At 40.9% G+C, this 25,093-nt stretch overlaps 1 protein-coding gene across 4 annotated transcripts in view; it reads left to right on the top strand.

Annotated features, from left to right (window-relative positions):
* acap3a (ArfGAP with coiled-coil, ankyrin repeat and PH domains 3a) overlaps window positions 1-25,093 on the top strand; it is a 65,497-nt gene that overhangs the window by 7,504 nt on the left and 32,900 nt on the right. For all 4 annotated transcript variants that reach the window (XM_054779703.1, XM_054779692.1, XM_054779720.1 and 1 more), the window contains exons 3-5: window positions 19,846-19,903; window positions 20,604-20,723; window positions 23,242-23,295. In XM_054779703.1, the coding sequence (XP_054635678.1) occupies window positions 19,846-19,903; window positions 20,604-20,723; window positions 23,242-23,295 (232 nt within the window). The remainder of the gene's footprint in view (window positions 1-19,845; window positions 19,904-20,603; window positions 20,724-23,241; window positions 23,296-25,093) is intronic.

The raw sequence follows: 25,093 nt of genomic DNA, 5'->3' as shown, positions 1-25,093 counted from the left end.
TGTGTTGACTTTTTGGATCAGGCCGTTCATGCCGAGATGTTCTGTCGCTGTAATTCAAGCCGTTCCATCTCAGCAGCAGCAGCTTGCAGACAGGAAAGCGCTGCATGGTTCACGTGTCTGCTATGTCCGTCTGCTGCAAGCCAAGTTGCTTGCTGCTGAGCCCACAAAAGTGACGGGAAGACTCCTCGCTGCTCTGCCCCACTGTTGCGGGACCCTCTGTGCTCCAGGGATTGTCACTGAGGGATTTAAACTATTTCTCTCTCGCGGTGTTGGATCAGCTTGCTTGTCCACCAGGAAACAAGACACTTATCTCTGTCGGCTCTTTATTTAAAGGTCTTAATGGTACGTTGTGCAGGCTGGTTCTCAGGCCTTGACAATATACTTTAAATGACCGCAAGGAAGAATTGATTCATTGGTTAGTAAGCGTGAAACCAAACTGTCTGTGTGACTTTTGCTAAGCTAACACACACAAATAATATGCTAAGAAGTTTACCTTTTGCTGCATGTTAACAACTACAGGTGCTGCTCAATAAATTCGAATATGACCAAAAAGTTGCTCTATTTCAATAATTTCATTAAAAAAGTGAAACTTGTATATTTTATACATTCATTACACACAGACTGATATATTTATTTTTTTTATTTTGATGATTATAACTTAAAACTAATGAAAATCCCAACCAAATTCAGTATCTCAGAAAATTAGAATATTACTTATGACCAATTTAAAAAAAAAAAAAAAAGGCCAACTGAAAATACTTGGTCGGGGATCCTTTTGCCTGAATTACCGCAGCAATACAGCGTGGCAATCAGTCTGTGGCTCTCCTCAGGTGCAATAGTGCCAGACTCTGGGACCTTGATTTCCAAAGTGATGTGATGGTACATCATCATACTTTTCAGTTGGCCAACACTTCTAAAATCCTTTAAAAAAAAAAAAAAAAAAAGGTCATAAGTAATATTGACAGTTTTTGAGATACAGAATTTGGGATTTTCATTACTTTTGAGTTAAAATCATGAAAATGAAAAGAAATAAACATTTTAAATATTGACCTGACATTCTTCTTGAATGAAATTACTGAAATCAACTTTTTGGTCATATTCTAATGAATTAGGCAGCACCTGTAATTGGACCACACAAAGGCAGCTGTACTCATACGACATTCAGTCATGTGAAAAAATGAGGACACCCCATGGTGGCGACACGCAAAAGGGTGAAATTGTCATAACGCACATCCCTCCTGTGTTGCCTGTGCTGTTATTTTTCTGACAAATACACCACAACCTCAAAGTCCTGTTGACTTGAAATTTCTCACACAGCTCAGTGCGCTCTACAAAACAAAACTTTAGCTAACTTTAGCCTGTTTAGCTGAATCGCTACAAAATTTGGCACACACCTGTAGGGGACGGATAAGCACATGTGCGTACAATTTAAAAAATAATTTGTAAGTCATGCTGTAGCACTGTCTGCACTAACTGAACATGTAAACATACTGTGTGTGTGTGTGTGTCTTCATTGACATTTTTGTGCCTTGAGTCTTGCATCGGACCACCCGGGCCTCGTGTAAACCTTCACTGCTAGATGATTCCACTTGTATCCTGACCTGTCTTTGACCTGCCAGACACCCGCCTGCCCCGGTGTCCTAGTAAACACCCAGCATGAGACGAGTGTTGATGGTGCACTGAAAGGCTTCATCTGCGACGATTCTACTGTACACCCTTTGTTGGCAGTGTCTGAGGTGGTATTTTGCCACAGGCTATCGTGGCCTCAATGCACACCCACCTACCCCCATCACATGGTGACTTCACCCAGCTAGCAGCAGCCAGCGTCTCATGTGTGTCATGTTTGACAGCAAAGAGCCCCCAATGGAAAAAATTGGAACAGACTACATTCACATTTTTTGCCACACTTGCTGAGTTCACTGCTTTGACATTCTCAAGTGTTTCGTCCTGTCTAGTTTATGGTACCCGCAAAATCCACAGAACCGCAGAGGGTTTGACTCACGTCCCACAAGGTCTGACACTTCATGCTGTGGTGCTATGGCAGGGTTGGTTTTTAGACATGCAGGTTGGATAGCGGGATTACCATACCGATGCTTAAATTAACCACATTAAAGTGTCTAGTGATTGGTGGAGAACCAGGAAGTAAGCAAGATATCTGACAGTGAATGCAAACGTCCTACGTGTAGGACAGAGAGGGCTAGTTTTTATTGTTGGTATAGCTTACGACCAACGGTTTTCAAATAAATATTTTTTTTACTTTTTTCAACAACTAGCAGAACATGAACCAAGAACATTGCAAAAACGTTTATTTTTAAAGGCAAAGTTCCTGAGAGCACTGCCAACATTTAAATGGCACTTTATTTACAAAGCACATCTCCACTCAGTGTACTCATTTGTCATTAAATACAGGTGTCATGTTTGAATAGAATTATTATAAAAAATGATAAAATTAATAACAGGTGAAGCAAATATTCTTTGGTGAACAACTCGACGTCAGCTTACGAGCTACCCTGTGATAGCGTCACTGTGTAAAGCTGTACACACGACGTGTTTCTGTTGTACAACTTTGACACACAACTAGTGTTTTGAAGACAAGTCCTCAGTATTATAATGATAACAACAGAGCAAGATTGTTAAGTGACACTTTAAAAAAGTAAGCTGTGATGATGATCAAAGATTGATGTATCCCATAAACGTAACAACCACCTGTAGCTCCGAGTTAGCAAGATGCCACCAGCCGGGTAAATAAACAAAAATGCCAGAAAGTGGAATGGGATTGAAATGTGAGCGATCACACACGCTAGCATAGATGGGCTTAGCATGTGACAAGTTGTCGTCAGTTCACTACACATTTTACGGGTATTGTTCATTCTCCCGATGATGAGAAACAAAGTGAAAGTCAACACAAGACGTGTTGCGTATCTGGTCACATGCACAAGTGCCAGCAAGGCATACAGGCGATGCCGATGCATGCTTATCAAAATAAAGCGCAGTGAAACATTTTTATGATATTTTAAATATTTTTTAAGTAACTGTGGTCAATATATACAGTATATGTACAGTATCTATATAGCATATATATCCACATATTACTTCAAATTGTCTTCAAGTTTTAAAAAAAAGGTGTGGCGGCTTTTATTTTATAGTGGCACAACGTCACGATCAATTACATGTAGCAGAAACCCTGTATTTTGTCCAAAAACTAGACTTGATGCAGGAATGTGCTTCTCCATGCTGGTCTACGACAGAATTGGTGTCTCCAAAAAGTGCTATAGTGCACTTTATCCTTTTTTTACATACAGACTGTAACTCTGCCCTTGTCCAATGTAATACAGTACATGCCATACTGTAAATCACATATAACATAGCACAGCTATGTGAACTACAGTGCACACTACACTCATTTTAAGAGCATTATACTGTATATACAGGTATATATAGCAATATACACTAAGTCCCCAACTAATGAACACAATTGGTTCCAGATGACCGTTCTTATGTCGAATTGTTCTTAAGTAGGGGAAAAGTAATAGTACCAATGATATAGGTACTACATGTACGTGTATACATATACAGTATATGTGTATGTATGTAAATATGAGTTTGGATGTAATAGTAATATTAAACGAGGATAATGAATGAAAAAACAATAATAAAAATGATATAATAATACGTAATGATAAATGTTATTTACCGTTGAAGAGGAGTGGTCGAGCATACGTCGTTGTGGTGGAGGAGGAGGAGGAGTTATTGAAAAAAAAGGACAAATGGTCGTCATCATTAGACTCTTCTAAAAGAGGTAGTGTTCTGTGGGTGGTGTAGAATTAAGCAGGCCTATTAACTCTTCATAAACGTTAATCACACGATCTGTCCGGGTTGTATCATACAGCTATAATGTAGCTTTCTCTCTCCTCCCCACCTCTTCCGCTTGTTCTCCCGCTGTTGGTCCCATTAGCAGTGTCACAGTGCCCTCTGCTGGTCAAGCGTGTAGCAGTATAAATATGGACCTACAAGGCAAAACACATGAAAATATAGACCAGTCGGCTTGTGTTTGTATGCCCGAAAGTTCGCACGTCGGATGTTCGTTAGTAGGGGACTTAGTGTATATGCTAGGTTATTCTATTTGCTGAAGAAAAACAAAATGATCAAACTTACAGCTCTCACCTCAAGAGATGACTGACGGCCAGTTGGCAGAGCTCCAGGATGCATTTTAGGATGTGTAGAGAAGCCTGATTTTTTTTACAAAGCTGTCCTCTATCAAGTGGCAGGTGTAATAGGCTTAGATTTATTAGGTATTTATGAGTATTCATGAGATATTTACGAGTAAAGCATTATAATAATATGTCAGGATCACAGTATACCAAACATGTGGTTCTTATGGGAGTCAAATAGACCACATTAGGGTAAAAGTGTGTGCATATATTGTATACAAATATCCTATTTTATACACCATGCAACGGAGCGGGGTCAGTGAATTAAGAAATAATATGTTTTGTTTTTTAAAGCTTTTTAAAGATGTGTGTATGATTTTTTTTTTTTTTTTTTACAAAGTGGTGGCCATATACTGTATATGGGGCAGGTCAGAGGCGAAAAGCAACTTCAAAAGTGATTGTTTGAGTGTCTCTTCTTTCAAAAGTGGAGTAAACAAGATGATAGATTTAGATTTTTGCGTTAGCGTTTCTCTCATAAACCGACTCTAGGGGCACACATTCCCAGGCAGGAGTATACTTCATATATTTGCTATTTGCGTGCTATTGTTGGTCTTATCAATGTAGGAGTCAATGTTTATGGGATGATTTCACCACCAAGCTGAAGCTTTTCAAGGTTACACAGCAGCAGGACTGTCCACGTGTATACTGTACAGCTCCAGAGAGTCTGTATTTGCAGCTGTGGTCCAGTTGGAGCTTCCAATACCGCCGGCCGGTGTGAGGAGGAAGTGATCTGTAATAGAAGGTTGCATTTATAGAACCTCCAAATGATCTTATTATAGACTGGCTCTTTGTCATCAGCTGTTTCCATCCAGTGCTGACCTGAAGAAGCTAATACAGCGCTAACCACATGGCAACCTCAACTTGTCTGCTAAACTACTTAAAGACTGACTTCGAGAAGAACATCTGTGCAGTGTTGAACATTAACAAAGATCCAACACAAAAGATCTATCACATCTGCCTCAACCTCTGCCTTTTTCATACCTTTTGGGGATGACTGCATGTTCCTTGTTGCCTCTCTACCAGGCATAATCTTGTTTTATGTCACAGAAAGAAGAACCCTGTTGACTTTCTTCTTCAGATTCCAGAAGGAGCTGGGGTCAAAGGTCGTTTTGATTGCTTTGCCAGGAACCCCACACTTGCCCGTACGCCTTGTATTCCTGGCAGCAGGGAATAGCCACGTTGCACAAGTTTTACTTGTTTTATTTGAGCGTTCCTGCTGAAGAATGTTCTCTTATTTATGAGGCAGGAATCATCTGCTCGTATTAAGCGGGAATGTTGTCCACTTGGGTTCCAGCCTGGGAACCGACAGCCGCCAGACAGCGCCAGAAGCAGCAGTCATAGGAGGGAAATATGTGCCCTTTGGTCAAGGGCCAACAGGATGCTAACAAGGCTGATTTACACAGAGATTTTTGGACAAAACAGATTTTAAAGCACACAGATCATCAATTTATATCCAATCATACCTACAACCCTCACATTTCAACAAACATTTTATTTGATCAAGGGTCACGGGACAATACTATACAAAGTAAACCTTGATATACTTAGAGTAGTCAGTGTACAGCTTGTATAGCAGTATAGATTTACTATCCACTGAGCCATTATTGTACAAATAACTACAAACACAAGCGAGTAGCAAGATATTTGTATTTTTGTCCATACAGGTAATCACTATGGTGGCGGTAGGGTGCACAAGTGCATGACTGCCACCGTCACTGGGGAGCTGCGGGTCATTGACGGGAAAGAAGAATTCCAAACTGTACTCTGACATTATGAAGCAGAAACTGAGCTGCGTGTTGGTTTCCAACATGATAACCGCTGCCATGAGGCTTCACAGTTTCTGCTTCACAATGTCACAGTACATGTTGGAATTGTGCAGTGCAGGGCTCCAGACTGTGACTAAATGGTCGCATTTTGCGAGTACATTGTGAGACATTGCGACTAAAATGTTCATCTACTGTACTTGTGCCTGTGCGACCAAATAAAAGTATGCGTCCCGTATTGCGTTGTCAAGGGATGTCCCTTATTACCCTGAGAATGAAAAATAGTCTGCAAAACGTGGAGTCAATTGATAACAGCTTGTCAAAGTCATCATTTTCTTCTGCTCCTAAGCACTCAGATGCCAGGCTGACATTTTTTCCCAAGTATTATGAAATATCTGTAAGCAACACATTTCATATTCAACTTTTGGACGTCCAGTGGTGAACGCTGCAGACGTGGGTGAGTGCAGACGGCCATCAGGCTGAAACAGTTTGGCGGGAAGAGGTTGCCCGTTCTTGCCGGGGAGGGGGGGCTGTGTTGCTGTAGAAACAGGTCTCGGTGCATGGTTGCCTCTCAGCTGTTTTGCTGTTTACAAGCATGCGCCTCGCTTGAGGAGGGGGATGGTGGCCCCCATCTACTGACTCCACAAGTATGGGGACACCGCCCTTCATCAATTCATGAATTAATATATTGTTAGACTAGAGTACCCAGTTGTCACCTAATATTAATTTTCTTGATTTTATTTCCTCTGATTTCTCTGTGAGTTGGTCTATGAGTGGTGAAGATGTAGCTGCACTGCTTCATGATGGGATGCACAGGAGGAGTTGTTTGCAGCAAAGAAGAATATAGCAAACTGTCTGTTCAATGTAGCTGAAAGGAACAACCTCAGGGATGTCACCGCCCTCCCATCAGCCATTCAGCCGTGCAACCCAGGCCTCAATTAGGACACTATAAAGCAATCAATACCATAACAAAATGCTGCTGCCTTTCTGCAGACCGGAAAGAGCTCTCTAACAATAGAACACTCAGTGTCTTTGGCCTCCAGAGCCCCCCTTTTATAGCACCTTTTATCCCCAATGTGGCCTCCTAAGAGGCAGAGGAAGCCTTCTGTCTTTCGGAGTAAGACTTCATCTATAGGCTAGTCCTGATTGACATCTCATTGCCGCTGTGGATCGATGGCTGCTACTATTGATCTTTTACTACCATCACCGTCAACCCTAAAGTACAAGTACAAGTACAAGTTTTGTTTTGGATGTTGATTAGATTGTTTGCAAGTTCATTGACCTAAGACAGGGGTGTCCAAAGTGCAGCCCCAGAGGGCATTTTTTTTTTTTTTACCTGTCCTATTCGGCAGCTTAGTCATGCAGTATAAGTGAACTGGATGCCAGAACAGGATGCCTTCTTACTTTTTCTTTACAACTGGTGAGTCTGGTAAACTCCTCCTGTTCCAATTACAAAAGACTATGTCACTACTAGAAAAGACAGTGTTAGGTCACATAATTGACTGCAGGGTTTCCCCTAGGATTTTCTGAAGCTGTGGTGGTGGGCTGCATGGGTGGGCGGACTCCTGCGGCTGTGTCCTATCGCTGCTGCGTCTGCAAATTGTTTTTTTTTATTATGACAAATAACTTATTTTTTTGACTGAATTTATTTATTAACTTATTTAACCTTTTTCAACACCCAACAGAACATGAACTGAGAACATTGTAAAACTGTTAATTTAATGGCAAAGTTGCTGAGAGCACTGAAGTGAGTGTTTAAAATGTTGAGCCTCTTTTTGTTACCTGACCTATTCAGTCCAATAGTATGATGTGAGTATGTGTGTGTATGTGTGTTTATTTACAATGTACATCTCCACCAAGTGTGCTCATTTGTCATAAGAGGTGAAGCAAATATTCTTTGTGAGCTACTCAACATCAGCAGGTGAGCTACCGCAACATATGAGCTACAGTACCTGTTGGAGACCCCTGTGATGGCATGACTGTCTAAAGCTGGACACACTCTTTGTTCAACAACTCAGACACACATGTAGTGTTTTGAAGACAAGCCATAATTATTATAAGGATAACAAGAGAGCAAGATTGTTAAGTGACACTGTTGGGGAAGGGTTCGGGGAAGAGAACGGACCAAGATGGTGAGAGCATCCACTTCACCGCCTGTTTCTGTAGTGCTGGATAGGCCAGATAGTCAGCGGGTGCAGGAATAGAAGGGATGTCGTTGTGAGATCTGATTGGAGAATCTTAGGACTGGATATGGAGCCCCCTGTTTAACGTGTGTGGTAAAAGGCAGTGTGCTAGCATGAATTAACTTGAGACAAATGTGCACATTAGCACTCAATAAGTCATCAAAACTTACAGTTGTGCTCATAAGTATTCATACCCCTGGCATTTTTTTGGTATTTCTTGTATATTTCTTTTCAGATTGCATTTATTCTGCAAAAAATGACATAAAAGGGTTGCACCAGGCTTTCACAAATACAGCATATGTATTTCTGGGGAATTTCATTCTTATTTGTGCTTTATTTCACAAATTTACAAAAAATGTCATGTTCATAAGTATTCATACCCTTGTCCTCCTGAAGTACAAGGACAGGTGTTTTTCATTGTTCACGAATTTTGGTGCACCCTAGCTTTGTCACATTAGTCCCTGCATTGTTATGCAACAAATCCAAGCCATGTTGGTTTCCAGAAAATTCCTGGGGCCTATAAATTGAGGGGATTGGTGAAGTCACTGTCAGTTCATAGTCAATGCTAGAATTTCCACCATGGCCAAGCAGAAAGAACTGAGTGAGGACCTAAGGTCGCGCATTGTGGATGCACACAAAGATGGTTTGGGTTATAAAGATATATCCAAGCGTTTTCAGGTCCATCCAGCCACAGTGCAGAGCATCATTAAGAAGTTCAAGGTGTTCCACACAGTGAAGAACCTGAAGAGACCTGGAAAGAAACCCGAAGTCTCAGCCAGGCATGCAAGAAAATTGGCACGGGCGGCCGCCAGCAACCCTCGTATCACCACCAAGGAGATGTTACAGGGCCTCAGTGACAAAGGGGCCAGTATCTCAAGACAGACACTCCAGAGGACATTGAATAGGGCAGGACTCAATGGACGCCGACCACGGAAGACTCCACTCCTCAAACCCAACCACACAAGATTGCGTTTGGACTTCGCAAAACGTCACTTGGATGAAGAGGAGGCATTTTGGTTGTAGATTTTATGGTCGGACGAGATGAAGATGGAGCTCTTCGGACACAGAGACGTGGCGAAAGAAGGGTGAAGCTTTCAAACCAAAGAACACAGTGCCAACTGTTAAGCATGGAGGCGGAAGCATAATGCTGTGGGGCTGCTTCTCAGCGAGTGGGACCGGGAACCTCGTTAAGGTTGACGGCATCATGAAGAAGGAACAGTATATCAAGATACTCCAGGAGAACATCAGACAGTCTGCTGTGAAACTTGGTCTCGGTCAACATTGGATCTTCCAACAAGATAACCACCCAAAACATACCACCAAAATAGTCAAGAAATGGTTTGAGGAAAACAAAGTGAATGTTTTGGAGTGGCCCAGTCAAAGTCCGGACCTCAACCCCATCAAAAATCTCTGGAGGGAACTAAAGGTGAAGGTCATGGCAAGAAAACCCACCAATTTGAAGGACCTGGAGAGAATTTCGAAGGAGGAGTGGGCCAAAATTCCCTTGGAAACATGCCAGAATCTAGAAGTTAACTACAGGAGACGTCTCAAATCTGTAATTGCAAAAGGCTTTGCCATTGATTATTAAGTCATGTTGTAGCAGGGGGTATGAATACTTATGAACATGACGTTTTTTGTAAATTTGTGAAATAAAGCACAAATAAGAATGAAATTCCCCAGAAATACATATGCTGTATTTGTGAAAGCTTGGTGCAACCCTTTTATGTTATTTTTTGCAGAATAAATGCAATCTGAAAAGAAATATACAAGAAATACCAAAAAAATGCCAGGGGTATGAATACTTATGAGCACAACTGTACCTTTATGCATTCCCACATAGTATCAGCATTTGACACCATTATGAGGTGAAAGAAAAATGGTAAAAATACAGTAGTAGTCTATCTGTGCGGCATGAGATAAAGTTAGCACACGCACAATGGACATGCGTCAAGTGAGACGGATCTAACAGAGAGAATCCAGCCACTTTTCAAAATAAAACATTAAAAAAAATGAAATAATGGAAATTATTTTTTCTTTCTGTGCGGCCCGGTACCAAATGACTCACGGCCCGGTACCGGGCCGCGGCCCAGGGGTTGGGGACCACTGATGTAAATGAAATGATGTCATTGTGACAAGAAGGAAGGAAAAAGTTGAAATGAGTATATAAATTCTTAGCATAGCTACATCGGTTGGTTTTAAAACTTTAAATATCAAAATGGCCCTCGAATCCTTTATTTTCATTATGTAACGCTCTATAGAAAACGTTTGGACACCCCGATTTTTAAGCAAAGGAGGATAGTGGATAGCGATAGTGTATTTTGCTCCATGCAGGCTGTACGAGTGTGCTGCCTAAAGAGGATGCCTTATATATTGTACATATATATTATGTATTGTGTAAAATTATGACAGGAACAACATCAAATTAAAAGCACTAAATTAATACAGAGCCAGCATCTGCCAGTATGAGCCTGCAGGACTTGTTTTTTTTCAGAGAGGTGCACCAACAAATATGTACATTAACACTCAAACTTCATCAAATCTTACCTCTATGCTTTCCCACATAGTCTCAGCATTTGGGAACAAATATGAGGTGAAAGAACCCCAGAAAAATACAGTAAAGTAGTCTTATCTGTGCATTGTGAGAGACTATGCATTGCAAAGTCAAATGGTGCGTTCAAGGACCGTGGAACAAGTCATGCAAACATTGTGGGATTTCTTACTATACATTATGTTTTGAATAAAACAATGGACAATATTTCCAAAATTTGTATGTAGTTATTTACAAATGATTTCATTTTTAATTTTTGTGTTCCATTCCATTCCATTCCATTCCATTTTCCTCCGCTTATCCGGGTCCGGGTCGCGGGGGCAGCAGTCTCAGTAGGGAAGCCCAGACTTCCCGGTCCCCGACCACCTCCTCCAGCTCCACCGGGAGGACACCAAGGCGTTCCCAGGCCAGCTGTGAGACATAATCCCTCCAGCGTGTCCTAGGTCTTCCCTGGGGCCTTCTCCTGGCTGGGCGTGCCCGAAACACCTCAACAGGGAGGTGTCCGGGAGGCATCCGGACTAGATGCCCGAGCCACCTCAGCTGGCTCCTCTCGATGTGAAGGAGCAGCGGCTCTACTCTGAGCTCCTCCCGGTTAACCGAGCTCCTCACCCTGTCTCTTAGGGTGAGTCCCTCTACCCGCTTGTATCCGCGATCTCGTTCTTTCGGTCATGACCCAAAGCTCATGACCATAGGTGAGGGTGGGAACATAGATCAAACGGTAAATTGAGAGCTTTGCCTTCCGGCAAAGTGTGTTTATGTGTTTTTTTTTAAATCATTGCACCTGAATGTTTCCTGCAGCCCGGTGGTTGGGGACCTTTGCCTTACAGCATGCTGGGGGTTTTGCTGTGCTCTTTTATACATTTGAAAATACAGTAGACGCCCCTACAACGTAAATAATCCGTTCCGAGAACCTTTTTGTTATAGGGTTTTTATGTTATACGAAGCGTAAAATACATGTAAATAGCCTAATCTGTTCCAAGATCTTCCCAAATTCACCCCTTTGGCCCTTCAAAATACTCAAAAGTCCACCAAATATGCGTCTGTGTAGGCTCTCAGTCGTACAGGAGTTGTCCATCGAGGAAAAGGCTTCTTGAGACGTCATCTGTACTTCTGTGTAGAAGGTGTCGGACGTTTCGCTCCTCATCCGAAGAGCTTCGTCAGCAAACTAATAAGTGCTGGTAGCTTAGGCCTTAAATACAGTAAGAGTGGGCGGAATTGGTGTGCCAACACCCTCCTCCTATTGGTTCGTTACACTAAGCCTGGGCGGAGCAGTGGTATAATCCTATCCTGTTATTCACACCTACGATAAAAGGGAAGTGTCGCTCCCTGAATTGGGTATGAACGACTCTGATACTGGCTTGTTAGCATCTATTGTTCTGGCTCGGCCCTGCCTTCACCTCATTTGCAAGACTAAGAGCTGTGGGTTTTGGTCTCAGTAACCTGCTGAACACAGGGTCCAAATTAAACCTCAAACCACCATTCCGATTCAATGAGTCCAAATATGGTGGAAAAATATAATAAAAAAAAAATATAATAAAACGTTAGCATAAACATAGTAGATTAACATTCCAATATAAAATAAGATAATAAATAAGATTACTGTAAATGAATAAAACGGAAAACAAAAACAATCCTATCATTCACGAGATGTCTTGATCAGGAGCACGCAAGTGGAGAGTAGGAGGAGGGAGGAGGAGGAGGACTAGCCTGAGTGGAAACACGACTCAAAGAGTCTAAGAGTCAGCTGGTCTCACACACAAACGCACACGCACTACACGATAATGCTGTGTGCAAAATTTTAATTTGTAATTTAACTTAATTGTTTATAAGTTAGTTTAAGGGCGACTACAAAGAGGCAAGGAAGTTGAAGGGACAAGCATGTCTCTCACACAACCTCACATATGCGCTGTATGAGTCAGCCAATGAGATGAGAGCGTAGGCGGTGCCCCGATAATCAGCCAATGAGAGCGCGAAGCGTCAGAATTTCTGGATCATTTCCTGCTTGGTTTCTATCGACAACTTTTCCGTTTTTTTCTTATCCCTTACACTTGGTTTAGGGCCCATGACTACGGTAATTTTAACACAAAGAAAAGTAAAAAGATTAAGAAGAGATTTCAATGCGTGCAAACTAGTGTAAGGACGACTACCATGAGGAAGAGAGGTTGAAGGGAGCAGCATGTCTCACACACGGACGCACTGGATATGTCAGCCAATGAGATGAGAGCGCAGGCGGTGCCCTGATAATCAGCCAATGAGATGAGAGCGAAAGCGGTGCCCTGACCTATGAGAGCGTGAAGCGTCAGAAGGCGTCACCAAGCGCTAAACAAATCGAATTTCTGAACGTGCACCGACTTGACGCTTTACGTTATATGGAATTTCTTCCGTAATACGATGCAAAAACTTTACATAAATTCTTTACGTTCAGTGGAATTTAGGTAAAAGGAGGTTTACGTTATGCAAAGTACTACTGTACTTGGAGGAGGAGAATGTATTCCACTGGGCAGTGGCAGTTTCGATCACAAACAATGCTGTACCAATACTGAGAGACAGCAATATGATATGTTGCCATGTTGTTTGCGTCCATAAACGCGAGACTCACTGTAGAACTAGTTACAGCACGAGGACCACCTGTACATGTTTCATCCATCTAGCTACCTATGGAGTGAGGGTCCCCAGGCTGGTGACATTAGCGTGTCAATAACTTTGTTTTCATGCCTGTCACTCGACGACTTTTCATGTTGACATTTTTCTAGGAGAATCACCATGACTTTAATTAGTGTGAACATGTTTACCTCTGAGCCTTTTCCACTTGTTGCAGTAATATACTGTATACAAGTATATTATATGATATAAATATATATTCTTTCCTAGTCATCATTCAAGGACATCCTTTGATGTTCCCATGGCTAGGGTTCATCTCAGAGGTTATTTAAGACTTCCAACCTCCATTCTAGAACCACATGAATCAAGTTAAGTGCTCTTGCGTTAAGTCTTTCTGAGACTGGTAAAGATGACCTGAGATGTTCCCGGTCATGTTGGTGATGTCGTGACAATGTGCTCATAATGCCCCCCCACCACCACCAAGCACGTGCAATGGAGTTTAATGTACTCCCTACTGAGGCTCTAATGGTGTCTATCCACTCAGCTTCTCGTGGTCAACTCGCCAGCATGCCAGGGACCTCTCTGCGGCCCACTTAGCCCCGGTTGCCGTGACGACAGGCCCCGGGCATCGTATGCATCCATTACGGGAGGCATGTGCAATGAGAGGGGTGGGGGGATATCGCTTGAGGGACTGATTGTGGGGTGTCAGTGACAGCAGCTGGTACACACACATCTGGATGAGCGAGGTGGACTCGCGTACTCACTGCGTTCACAATGACGCAGATTCAGTTTCATATTTGACTTGCACTTTCCCTCCTTTGGTACGATTGGAAGAGGCGGTCAAGGGCACGGCGCCATTGCATGCGCACACACAGGCACAATGGTGAAAAGTCATACAATGACTGGAATGCAGGTTCTGTCTGACACAATTTATGATACAAATAAAATGCAAAGACTCCAAATGTCAAAACCCACAGCATTTTCATTTGTGTGCATAATACAGACATGCCTTTTAATTCATGCAAAAACACTTCTCCCAAGTAATTCATGACAAGACTGGAGATAACCCACAAAGTCAGACAAGCAAATGGGCCAAAGCGCGACTGCTCATTGTGAGCGCAGGGGGAATAGCATCCAAATCCAGCATGGTACAAAAATGACCTTATGTGAGTACTGTCATCACTCCCTACATCACAGTTTGAACATCGCACCCTCACTTTATCACGTTTTTTAAAATTAGTTAATTGACAAATGACCGCTGTTTTGCGGTTTACTATGGACTATTATTAGTCAAAAAAATCATGAAAGACAAGTTATATGTAGTATTCTGGTCACTTGGCATCGGTAATGTTACATCGATGGGACATGACATTACATTAGATTACCTTCACACTGCAGGAAGTCAGCCATGGCATAGTGACATAGTAAAAATAAGTTCTCCTCCCATTTTGTGTGGAAGTGGTAAGTTTTTGCCTTCTTACTTTGACCTTTTCCCCCACTCCATTTGAAACCCTTTCTTAAGTTTAGAACAAAGAAATTCAAGGCTAAGTAGTTAGCTTGCTAGCATGCTATGTTTACCACCTCTTGTGTGATCCCGTACGTAGCCTGCGCATTACAGTTGAGCAATGTGTTGTAAACAAAGACTAATAGGAGTGTAAAGGTGGGTTGTTAGAAAGCAATAAACATGCTCTAACTATTAAAATATTACATTTATTAATATTGAATCCTACTTTGCAGAAATGTACTCATCGTGGTCAGGTCTGGAACCCATTAACCGCGATAAACAAGGGCCGACCGTACACCCTCATTTAATGAACAATAAAAAGGTGCTAATTTCAAATGTGCTTTAAATATGTTTATCACGTTGTTAATTTGTTTTTCATTCACTTTGAATTGGTCAACTTTCAAAACAAGCTAAAGTAGATAGTTTACATCTTCACTCTGTGCTCCTTCTTGTCAAACAGATGGACCCAAATGTACTAACACCAGGCACACAAGATCCTAATCAAACTCCTTTGTGCACAAAAAGCTACTCCACCAGAGTCCTATAAAGCCAGTAGCAATGAGAACAAAAACAGGAAGTAGAAACGTTACCAAAGTTGAACCAGTAACAGCGCTAAACATGGCTAAACAGAAGCAAACTTTGGACCGCTGCCATCCTTTCAAACAAAGTCTTTCAAAAAGACAAAGATAATAACTGCAAAGAAATGAAAAGTGGTATTTTATAATTCAAGATTCAAGATTCAGATTCAAGAGTTTTATTGTCATATGCATAGTAAAACAGGCAGTTATACTATGCAATGAAATTCTTATTCTGTTCATTCTCCCAAGAAAAGAAAGAAAACACAAGAAAGAATAAGAACATAAGAAACAGAAAATACCAATAAATTACTGTAAGCAACAACAGAAGAGACATTAATACAAATAAATAATACAAATAAATAAATAAATAAAAGTGCTATGAGTGTGTGCGTGTGTTGCGTGCGGCGTGTGTGAGTGCTTCGTTGAGAAGCCTGATGGCCTGTGGGTAAAAGCTGTTTGCCAGCCTTGTGGTCCTGGACTTCAAACTCCTGTAGCGTCTGCCTGACGGTAGGAGTGTGAATAATGAGTGTTGTGGATGTGTGCTGTCCTTGATGAGGTTGTGTGTTCTGCGTTGGACTCTAGATTTATAAATGTCTTGCAGTGAGGGGAGGGCTGCCCCAACAATGTTCTGTGAGGTCTTGATCACCCGCTGGAGTGCCTTCCTATCACGTGTTGTACAGTTACCGTACCAAACAGTGATGGAGGTGCTAAGGACACTTTCCATAGTGCATCTATAGAAGCAACTCAGGATTTTGGTGAACATGCCAAATTTCCTCAGTCTTCTCAGGAAGTACAGTCTCCTTTGGGACTTCTTCATAATTTGTTGGGTGTTGTGAGACCAGGTGAGGTCCTCGCTGATGTGTGTGCCAAGGAACTTGAAGGTTTTCACCCTCTCCACCTCAGTCTCATCAATAAACAGGGGTCTTTGCGGCTCCTTTTCCCTTGTTCTTGAGTCAATGATCATCTCTTTAGTCTTATCTGTATTGAGAAGAGATGATCATCGACCCAAGAACAAGGGAAAAGGAGCCGCATAGACCCCTGTTTATTGATAAGACTGAGGTGGAGAAGGTGAAAACTGAGGAAATTTGGCATCCTGAGTTGCTTCTACAGATGCACTATGGAAAGTGTCCTTACCGCCTCCATCACTGTTTGGTACGGTAACTGTACAACACGTGATAGGAAGGCACTCCAGCGGGTGATCAAGACCTCACAGAACATTGTTGGGGCAGCCCTCCCCTCACTGCAAGACATTTATAAAACTAGAGTACTACGAAGAATAATCCGTCCTCACATGAAAAGCATCCCAAGTGTCTGGCTCCAACGTAGGTCAATTCCGATTTTTTTGCTCATATGTGACTTGTATCTAATGTTTTCATGTCAGTGTGAACAGCACAATTCCGGTTTTGTCAAATGCGAGTCAGGCCTCATTAGTTTGTGGATATAAATATGCGATGCGACTGCAGTATGAACGGTCAGGTTGCATATATCCAACCTATACGTTATCGAAAGACGTGTAATGCCATGCCTTGATAAAGGTACTCACTGATGTAGGCAAAAGCTCTTCTTGTCATCCGAAATTTGTTTTTAAAAAGTGTCACTGATTGGTTAAGAAAATATTGACTCCCATTGCACCAAATCCTTGAAATTGCCCCAAACGCACCAAGGAGCGCACACACTACTGTAATCTTTACTTCCATAAACACACGGAAATGCATGTGACTAAGCCTGTCACGCTCATTGGTTCTATAGTGGGATCAACGGAGCGAGTGAATCCTCCTGTCATCCATTAAGTCTCTTTCTCCCAGTAGGTGGAGGCGGGGCTACTAGTGAGTGAATAGACAGAGTAGACAGAATAGACAGAGTGCTAGCAACAAGTTAGCAAACAAACGCTAATATGAATGAAGGCACAAAAGCAATGGTTTCTTAGCCGGATGCCACAGCCCCAGTGTGGAGGTGCAGCAGAGCCTTCGTCCCAACAGCCAGCGCTTACAGAGACATTTGGTCGGCAAAGTAAATACAACCCTTGGCAAAGATGATGGAAACACAGTCTCAGGGGATGTTCATACAGTTGTTTAATTTTGTAGGAAAAAAAGAACTCACAGACCAAACAAAAAACTAAAGTCATTTCAAATGGCAACTTTCTGGCCTTAAGAAACACTAAAAGAAATCAAGACAAAAAAAGTGGTAGTCAGTAACAGTTACTTTTTTAGACCAAGCAGAGGGAATAAATTATGAAATCGCTCAATTCTGAGGAAAAATTTATGGATGCATGTCACTTCCCAGATGCTTTGCGTTCACATTGACAGGTTGCATTTCTTTTTTGGGTAATATGAACAACCACATAAAAATTTATTTTAATTTTAACAAAAAAAAATCTGAATTAGGCATCTAGCCTGCAGTGTGAACGTAGCCTCAGATGATGTTGGATGTGGTCGCTAGCCATGAGTCCCGCTAGCCAAAGGCTGCACTGCGCTGTATTTATTTACAAAGTAGACTCCTAACATGAGGTAGTTACACTTCCTGTATAGTGTGGGAAATGGATACGCCTCTACACCGGATTGAATGTGTCATTACAAATAGGTTATGCCCCTAGTTGCAGGTCAGTTTTTTATGTTATTGATCATTAAGCACAGATTTTTGGAAGGATGTTTTGCTTCATGATGCTTTCTGTGTTACCATTACCTTACCATTAGTTTATGTACGGTATATTTTGGTTCTATAGAAAATTATGTATTTTATTGTCATTTCTCTTTCAAATTGTACCCCACTGAATTCATGGCCGACTATGATACACTATCAGAACTCTGCAGAAGTATTGGGACAAATGAATCAGTGAGTTGATCAATGACAAGTTGACTCGACCGCCTGACATGTAATTCTTCGTCTTAGCAGGGCATTGTGGATAATTGGATGCTTCCAGCCTTGTGGGAACATTTTCCTGTTCCCAGTGCACAAAGCAAGGTGTGCTTGGAGGAGTTTGGTGTGGAGGAACAAACCTGTCATGTGACCTCACAAATGGACATCTTGTTAAAAGTCTTCCCAGATGAGTGGAAGCCCTGAGAGCTCCACGGCAGGGGACAAGTCCACATTTGTGTCCATTCATACGTCTTGATAATATAAGAATGTTTGGGAGTGGTTCTTTTTTTGGCTCGTTGTTTGCCTGTAAATCTCACAGTGGTCCAGACTCCAGATGCTTTTGGGTGTGGGATCTCTGGTGGTGTTGACGCTGTGGAATTCGGTAGCGGGCCGAGCCATGTGGCGGCCATGTCGTTGCCCTCGCTGTGCCTCGTCCCTCTTTGTTTGTTGTGACAGACACCGCGTCCTCCCAGGAGGGCGTCTAACTCACTTAAGCACCGTAGACCTCTCGGCCTGTTGCATGTCCGCCTTTGACAAAATGCTCAAATAACTCTGTGGATTTATAGTGCCTCATGCTTTTGCAGAACATGGGAAATGGGAAAATGGAAATGGAATATGGAAAAACTGATAAAATTTTGGGGGTGATCCAAAATTCAACATTTTCCCAAAATTCACCCTTTTCCATACAACTAATTATTATTACCTGCTACTACTGCCAAATACAGATACAAGCCATTCCACCATCAAACTGTTCAACATGTTCAGGACATTTAGGCTACCTGTATTTATACTGGAAACAAATAAATTTCACCCCAAAAATTCCCCAAATTAAATTATGATGTATTACTATTATGGTGTATTATTATTATTATTGTTATTATGCATTATTATTCATTATGTATCATTGCACTACAAATTTGATGTGATCTGTACCGTGTTTATTTGTTTATTTATTCGGATTCTATTTCTTATTTTTCTTGTCTCTCATGTCTTGCCTATTTTGTGATTTATCTCTCTCTCTCTCTCGATCTCTCTCGCTCGCTCACTCTGCTTCCACATTTCTCAACCGATTCATACCGTTGCAAAGTAAAAAATTCTCTACTCATTCAGGACATTTACAGTAGCCTTCCCGGTACATTACATTATCATGCTAGGTGCTAGAATGCTAACGTTAGCATACCTGCATTTTTGGCGCATATATAAACACTTAGCACTATAATGCTAGGTGTTAGCATGCTAATGTTAGGACATTAGCATTGCCAGCATGCAACATTAGCATTGTAGCATTTTTTTAGCCATTTTCGTAGCTGCACACAAATAAACACCACTATTATGTTAGGTATTAGCATGCTAACGTGAGCATGTTAGCACTGCTAGTATGCTAACATTAGCAGTCTTTAGTGCTTAGCATATATATATTAGCATATGTAGATAAAATAAATGTAGGAGTGAAATCTATGGTGTAAATCATAATATGGGGAACTATCGTGCTTGGCGGAGGCCTGTACTCTCTGATTGCTTTTCTAGTTGGAAAAATGCTTTTATGACATAAATGATGCTAATGAAATGCATGATGGTCAACTTCTCGCTTTTTTTCTCAGGGCAAACATCGACGAGGTAGAGACCGAGGTTGTGGAGATAGAGGCAAAGCTCGACAAGGTAAGACATTCACCTTCTTTCTACATACAGTATGAAAGAAATAAAGCAGAACCTAATCTAGGTATTTATTTAGCCAAAGCGCAAAAAGGACGGGGTGTTAATTGGAAGCAGTCAAAAATTGGAGCGAGGCTGTTATTTCCTAAATGCGAAAGCTCATTATACCGTCTGTAGATAGTTTTTATGTACAGTATATAACAAGTTAATTTTGTAAACCATAGCTTTCTTTGACCACATGGTCATTTATTAAGTATATAGAACAACATTGCATCAACAAAGCCAGTGTTGTAATAGCGGTAAGGAGCAAAATGCTCAGCCAGCATTAATAGCGCTGATGAGTTCATTGTAAACAACAGCACGGCAACATCTATGACTTTCATACCAATAGCTGAGTACCAACCTTTTTAAAGCACATGCAGAGGTGATAAAGCTGCTCATAGATACTGCCATCTCATGGAGTTATAAAAAGTACATCAGGAAGTTGTCTCCAGTCACAGATATTAATGCCTAGGATTTTTAACCCACCACGAATTTCAGACCCCTGCGGTTACGGTACTTGCTTTTGTGGGCCACGGCCCGGCAACTACAGGAGACTCTGTGGCCAATTGAATAGAGGTGCTAATTGGAGCATTTACAGTAATAGAGAAATGATCTGTTTCAGGGTCAAGCTTCATGTCTCGCACTGTGTCTGTCTTCCACACAGCTAGTGAAGCTATGTGGCGGCATGATAGAAGCGGGCAAGGCGTATGTCAGCGCCAACAAGCTCTTCGTCAACGGGATCCGCGATCTGTCCCAGCAGTGCAAGAAGGATGGAATGATCTCGGTGAGGTGTCAACAACTGAAGTCAAAGATGGAGGTTAAAGGTCATAAGGGCCACAGCTAGGTCAGATGTAAATCATAAAAGAACAAAATCTTTCTACCATTTTATCCAGTAGTATCCAACTTTATTAATATACAGTTGATACGTAGTTGCTCATTTGATTTGTTTTTGGTAACAACTGACCTCGTGGGGGTCAACAATCTATGTGCCTTAAACCACATTGACTCATACCTCATATGAAAAGCCTTAAGCAGTACTATCCAGATCTACAACTACTTTGTCCATAAAGCCTCATATGGTGACGCAATAATGAAAAAAATGTATTATTAATTTCAAAATCAGTCACAAACATCCCAGTTATACTTATGGTCTCTGTGGGTGTTTGTTCATACCCATTATTAATTACAGTGGTGAGAAAAAGTGTTTGCCCCCTTCCTGATTTATTTTTTGGCATGTTTGTCAGACTTAAATGTTTAAGATAATCAAACTAATTTAAATGTTTGCCAATGACAACACAACTGAACACAAAATGCAGTTTTTAAATAAAATCTTTTGTTATTAAGGGAGAAAAAAAATCCAAACCTACAGGCTCCTGTGTGAAAAAGTGATTGCCCCCTAAACCTAATAACTGGTTGGGCCACCCTTAGCAGCAACAACTACAATCAAGTGTTTGTGATAACTTGCAATGAGTCTCTTACAGCGCTGTGGAGGAATTTTGGCCCGCTGATCTTTGCAGAATTGTTATAATTTAGCCACATTGGAGCGTTTTTGAGCATGAGCCACATTTTTAAAGTCGACTACACCATCCCAATAGGATTCAGGTCAGGACTTTGACTAGGCCACACCAAACTCTTCATTTTATTTTTATTCAGCCATTCAAAAGGTGAACTTGCTGGTGTGTTTTGGATCATTGTCCTGCTGCAGAACCCAAGTTGGTTTCAGCTTGAGGTTACGAACAGATTGTGACATGTCAGGATTCAGGATTTTTTTGGAAGACAGCAGAATTCATGGTTCGGTCTATCACAGTAAGTCTTCCAGGTCCTGAAGCAACAAAACAGCCCCAGACCATCACACTACCACCACCATATGATGTTCTTTTTCTGAAATGTGGCGTTACTTTTACACCAATTGTAATGGGACACACACCTTCCAAAAAGTTACTTTTTTTCCCAAGTATTTGAGTATTTGATTTGGGGATCATCAAGATCTTTTCTGGCAAAATTGAGACGAGCCTTAATGTTCTTTTCTTCAGCAGTGGTTTTCATCTTGGAACTCTCCCATGCAGGCCGTTTTTGCCCAGTGTCTTTCTTATGGTGGAGTCATGAACACTGACCTTAACTGAGGCAAGTGAGGCCTGCAGTTTTTTGGATGTTGTTGTGGGGTCTTTTGTGACCTCTTGGATGAGTCGTCCCTGCGCTTTTGGGATCATTTTGGTTGGCCGGCCACTCCTGGGAAGGTTCACCACTGTTCCATGTTTTCGCCATTTGTGGAAAATGGCTCTCACTGTGGTTCTTTGGAGTCCCAAAGCTTTAGAAATGGCTTTATAACCTTTTCAATTACTTTCTTTCTCATTTGTTCTTGAATTTCTTTAGATCTCGGCATGATGACTAGTTTTTGAGGATCTTTCGGTCAACTTCAGTTTGTCAGGCAGGTCCTACTTAAGTGATTGAGAAGAGTTGTGGCTAGATAAATTAAACTTAAATTGAACTTAACTGTGATAAACCACAGTTAAGTTACGTTCTAACAGGGGGCGGGGGAAGCAATCACTTTTTCACACAGGGCCATGTAAGTTTGGATTTTTTTTCTCCCTTAATAATAAAAAGTTTTATTTAAAAACTGCATTTTGTGTTCAGTTGTGTTGTCATTGACAAATATTTAAATTAGTTTGATGATCTGAAATATCTAAGTGTGACAAACATGCAAAAAAATAAGAAATCAGAAAGGAGCCAAACACTTTTTCACACCACTGTATATTGTACTTGTTATGTATATTAATCTTCATACTAATAAAGTAGAAATTATGGCAATTTGATGCAAAACAATAATATAACACAGATATCACAAGACAATTGAGTTTCTGGGTGTTTTGGCCAGATACACTGTTTTATTGACTTTTTATTCTATTTTATGTCACTTCAGCAAGAGGCAGTGACTGTTCTTCTATTGTGTTTGTGACTTTACTGGATTCCAAACACATTAGCAATCCAGCTCATTTCTTACTTTCATAGTTTCACACATTTAGCCGTGTTTAAAAGCTTGCTTGGCTTTATGACTAATGGTGACTTTCTTTTAAAGTCCACATTGGTATTTTCCACAGTAAAAGCCCAAAACAAAAAAACAGTTTTTGTTCTTTTTCCCTTAAACATAGAGGGGGAAAGAAAAGTCCACCTCAGCAAGTTGAGCTGTGTCTGGACTTCATTTTAGTTTAGCAAATGTTTATTTTGAGACAGGATGTTTTTCTTTTTCTATCTTGGAGGCTAACAATGTTCCAAAATGTGTTTTTTTTTGTTGTTTCTTGCAGGAGTGCCTGGAGAAGTGTGGAGAAAGCCTTCAGGAAATCATCAACTACCACATGGTAAGTCCTCACATGTCCCCTCATGCTCCACGTACGTGTTTGTGTGTCTAGTGTCAATATGACCCTCCTGTTTCTTGACATTCTTCTTTAATAGGGAGTGTTATCTTGTGGACTTTCATGGTGAATTTGGGATTTATTAATGCAACTGTATTTCAAGCAGTTATGAGAAGAGCCCGACGAATATGGGATTTTTGGAGCCGATACTGATATTGGGGGCTGAATAATGCAGATATCCCATAAATTGACAGATAACCGATATATATCAGCCGAAATATGAAATAAAAGCATTGATATACACAGGCTATATACTGTACATGAACATAAATTAATATAATACCCAAAATACGATTCAACACAAATAAGCAGACTACTAAATAAAAATGTTATAAATTACATTACATACATTATTTTTTTTTATTTTAAACTACTTTGTGTTTATGTGTTTCTAAAATGCTCATCCACAAAACATCTTGCCAATATCAGCTATGCTTGAAAAATTCCATCTGCAGCCACTGAGTATTGCAAACAGCTCAAAAGCAAATTCTGAAGCAAACATTAAAAAGTGGTAAAAAAGCTGACTACAAAAAAAAATAACAAAAATGCATCACGTTACTAGACTTAATGAACTAGATTTTAAGTAACAATGTAGCTGCTTTCAAAATATGCAATGTTTCAAATGACAACTAAATACATTACTTGGAACGTTTTCAAAATGATTTTAATGAAGACATTAACTTGTGAATGTATGAGCCCCTGTAAATCCTGCACGGAAGTATGAAGTGAAATGGGACGCTGTGTACGTCTGCATATATCTTTATTTCACTTTAAAACGCTGTATAATAGTCTTATATTAGATGTGGACATGTGGATTAACAGTTGCATCTATCTTTGATTATCTCACAGAGATGCACAACGTTAAAACACTGTGAAAAGCTCAAAACCTGGATGAAAAAAAATAGAATCTTCTCCATGACGGGCCCCATTTCCGCAAGGACGTTATTCTCACGGGGCACTAAAGTGTAGTGTTAAATTGTTTTGCAAAGTCACATCTTACCATGGTGTAAAAATATGTGGTTTGTTGTGTTTGTCTCAAATTATCTGCAGCAGTCGAGTGAGTGAGTGAGACAGGCAAAGCTGTGCTTCTGTGTGACGGGCGGGGCCAGGTACTCGGGCAGGGAGCAGCACAGAAACACACAGGAAGGGAGCGACAGAATCTCCGCGCAGCAAAATAGTTAATACTTGTATATCTGTTTCATATTGGCCGATATTGATTAATTGGTGATATGTCATAATCGGGATGATTAATCGACCCGCCGATAAATCTCCTACAACTTTTCTTCGTTCACATCGGCAACTTGCGTTGACATCTCAGCTGTACTAGCTGCACTCGCTGACGTAGCTAACTAGCTAAGTTATCAGTTGGATACTGTAGCGCTGTGGGAAAGATGACTGCTCTGTGACGTACTATAGTGCTTTCCCACTCATGCGTTAAAAATACTTTTTTTTCCTGTTTGTATCGTAACACCGCTCCGAATGATACTAAAAACTAATAACACAAATACTTGACTTTAAATATATGAATTTCTAAAGCCTTTAAAAAAACAAAAAACATGTACATCATGGCCAATTATGCAAAATTGACAATTCACAAATAAAGAATAAGAAAATAAAAACATTATAAAAGCGCCTCGAGAGGAAACCATCATGAGTTTGCTGTTGGTAGCAGTTTTTAAGGATTCCATGCTTTTTATTGATGTCACGAATAGATGGTCACATGGCTACAAGAACATGTGAAATT

The sequence above is a fragment of the Dunckerocampus dactyliophorus genome, chromosome 1 (genome assembly GCF_027744805.1).
Source record: "Dunckerocampus dactyliophorus isolate RoL2022-P2 chromosome 1, RoL_Ddac_1.1, whole genome shotgun sequence".
NCBI lineage: Eukaryota > Metazoa > Chordata > Actinopteri > Syngnathiformes > Syngnathidae > Dunckerocampus > Dunckerocampus dactyliophorus.
Note: the sequence above shows the minus strand (reverse complement) of the source record. Positions and strands in the feature narration are given on the sequence as shown.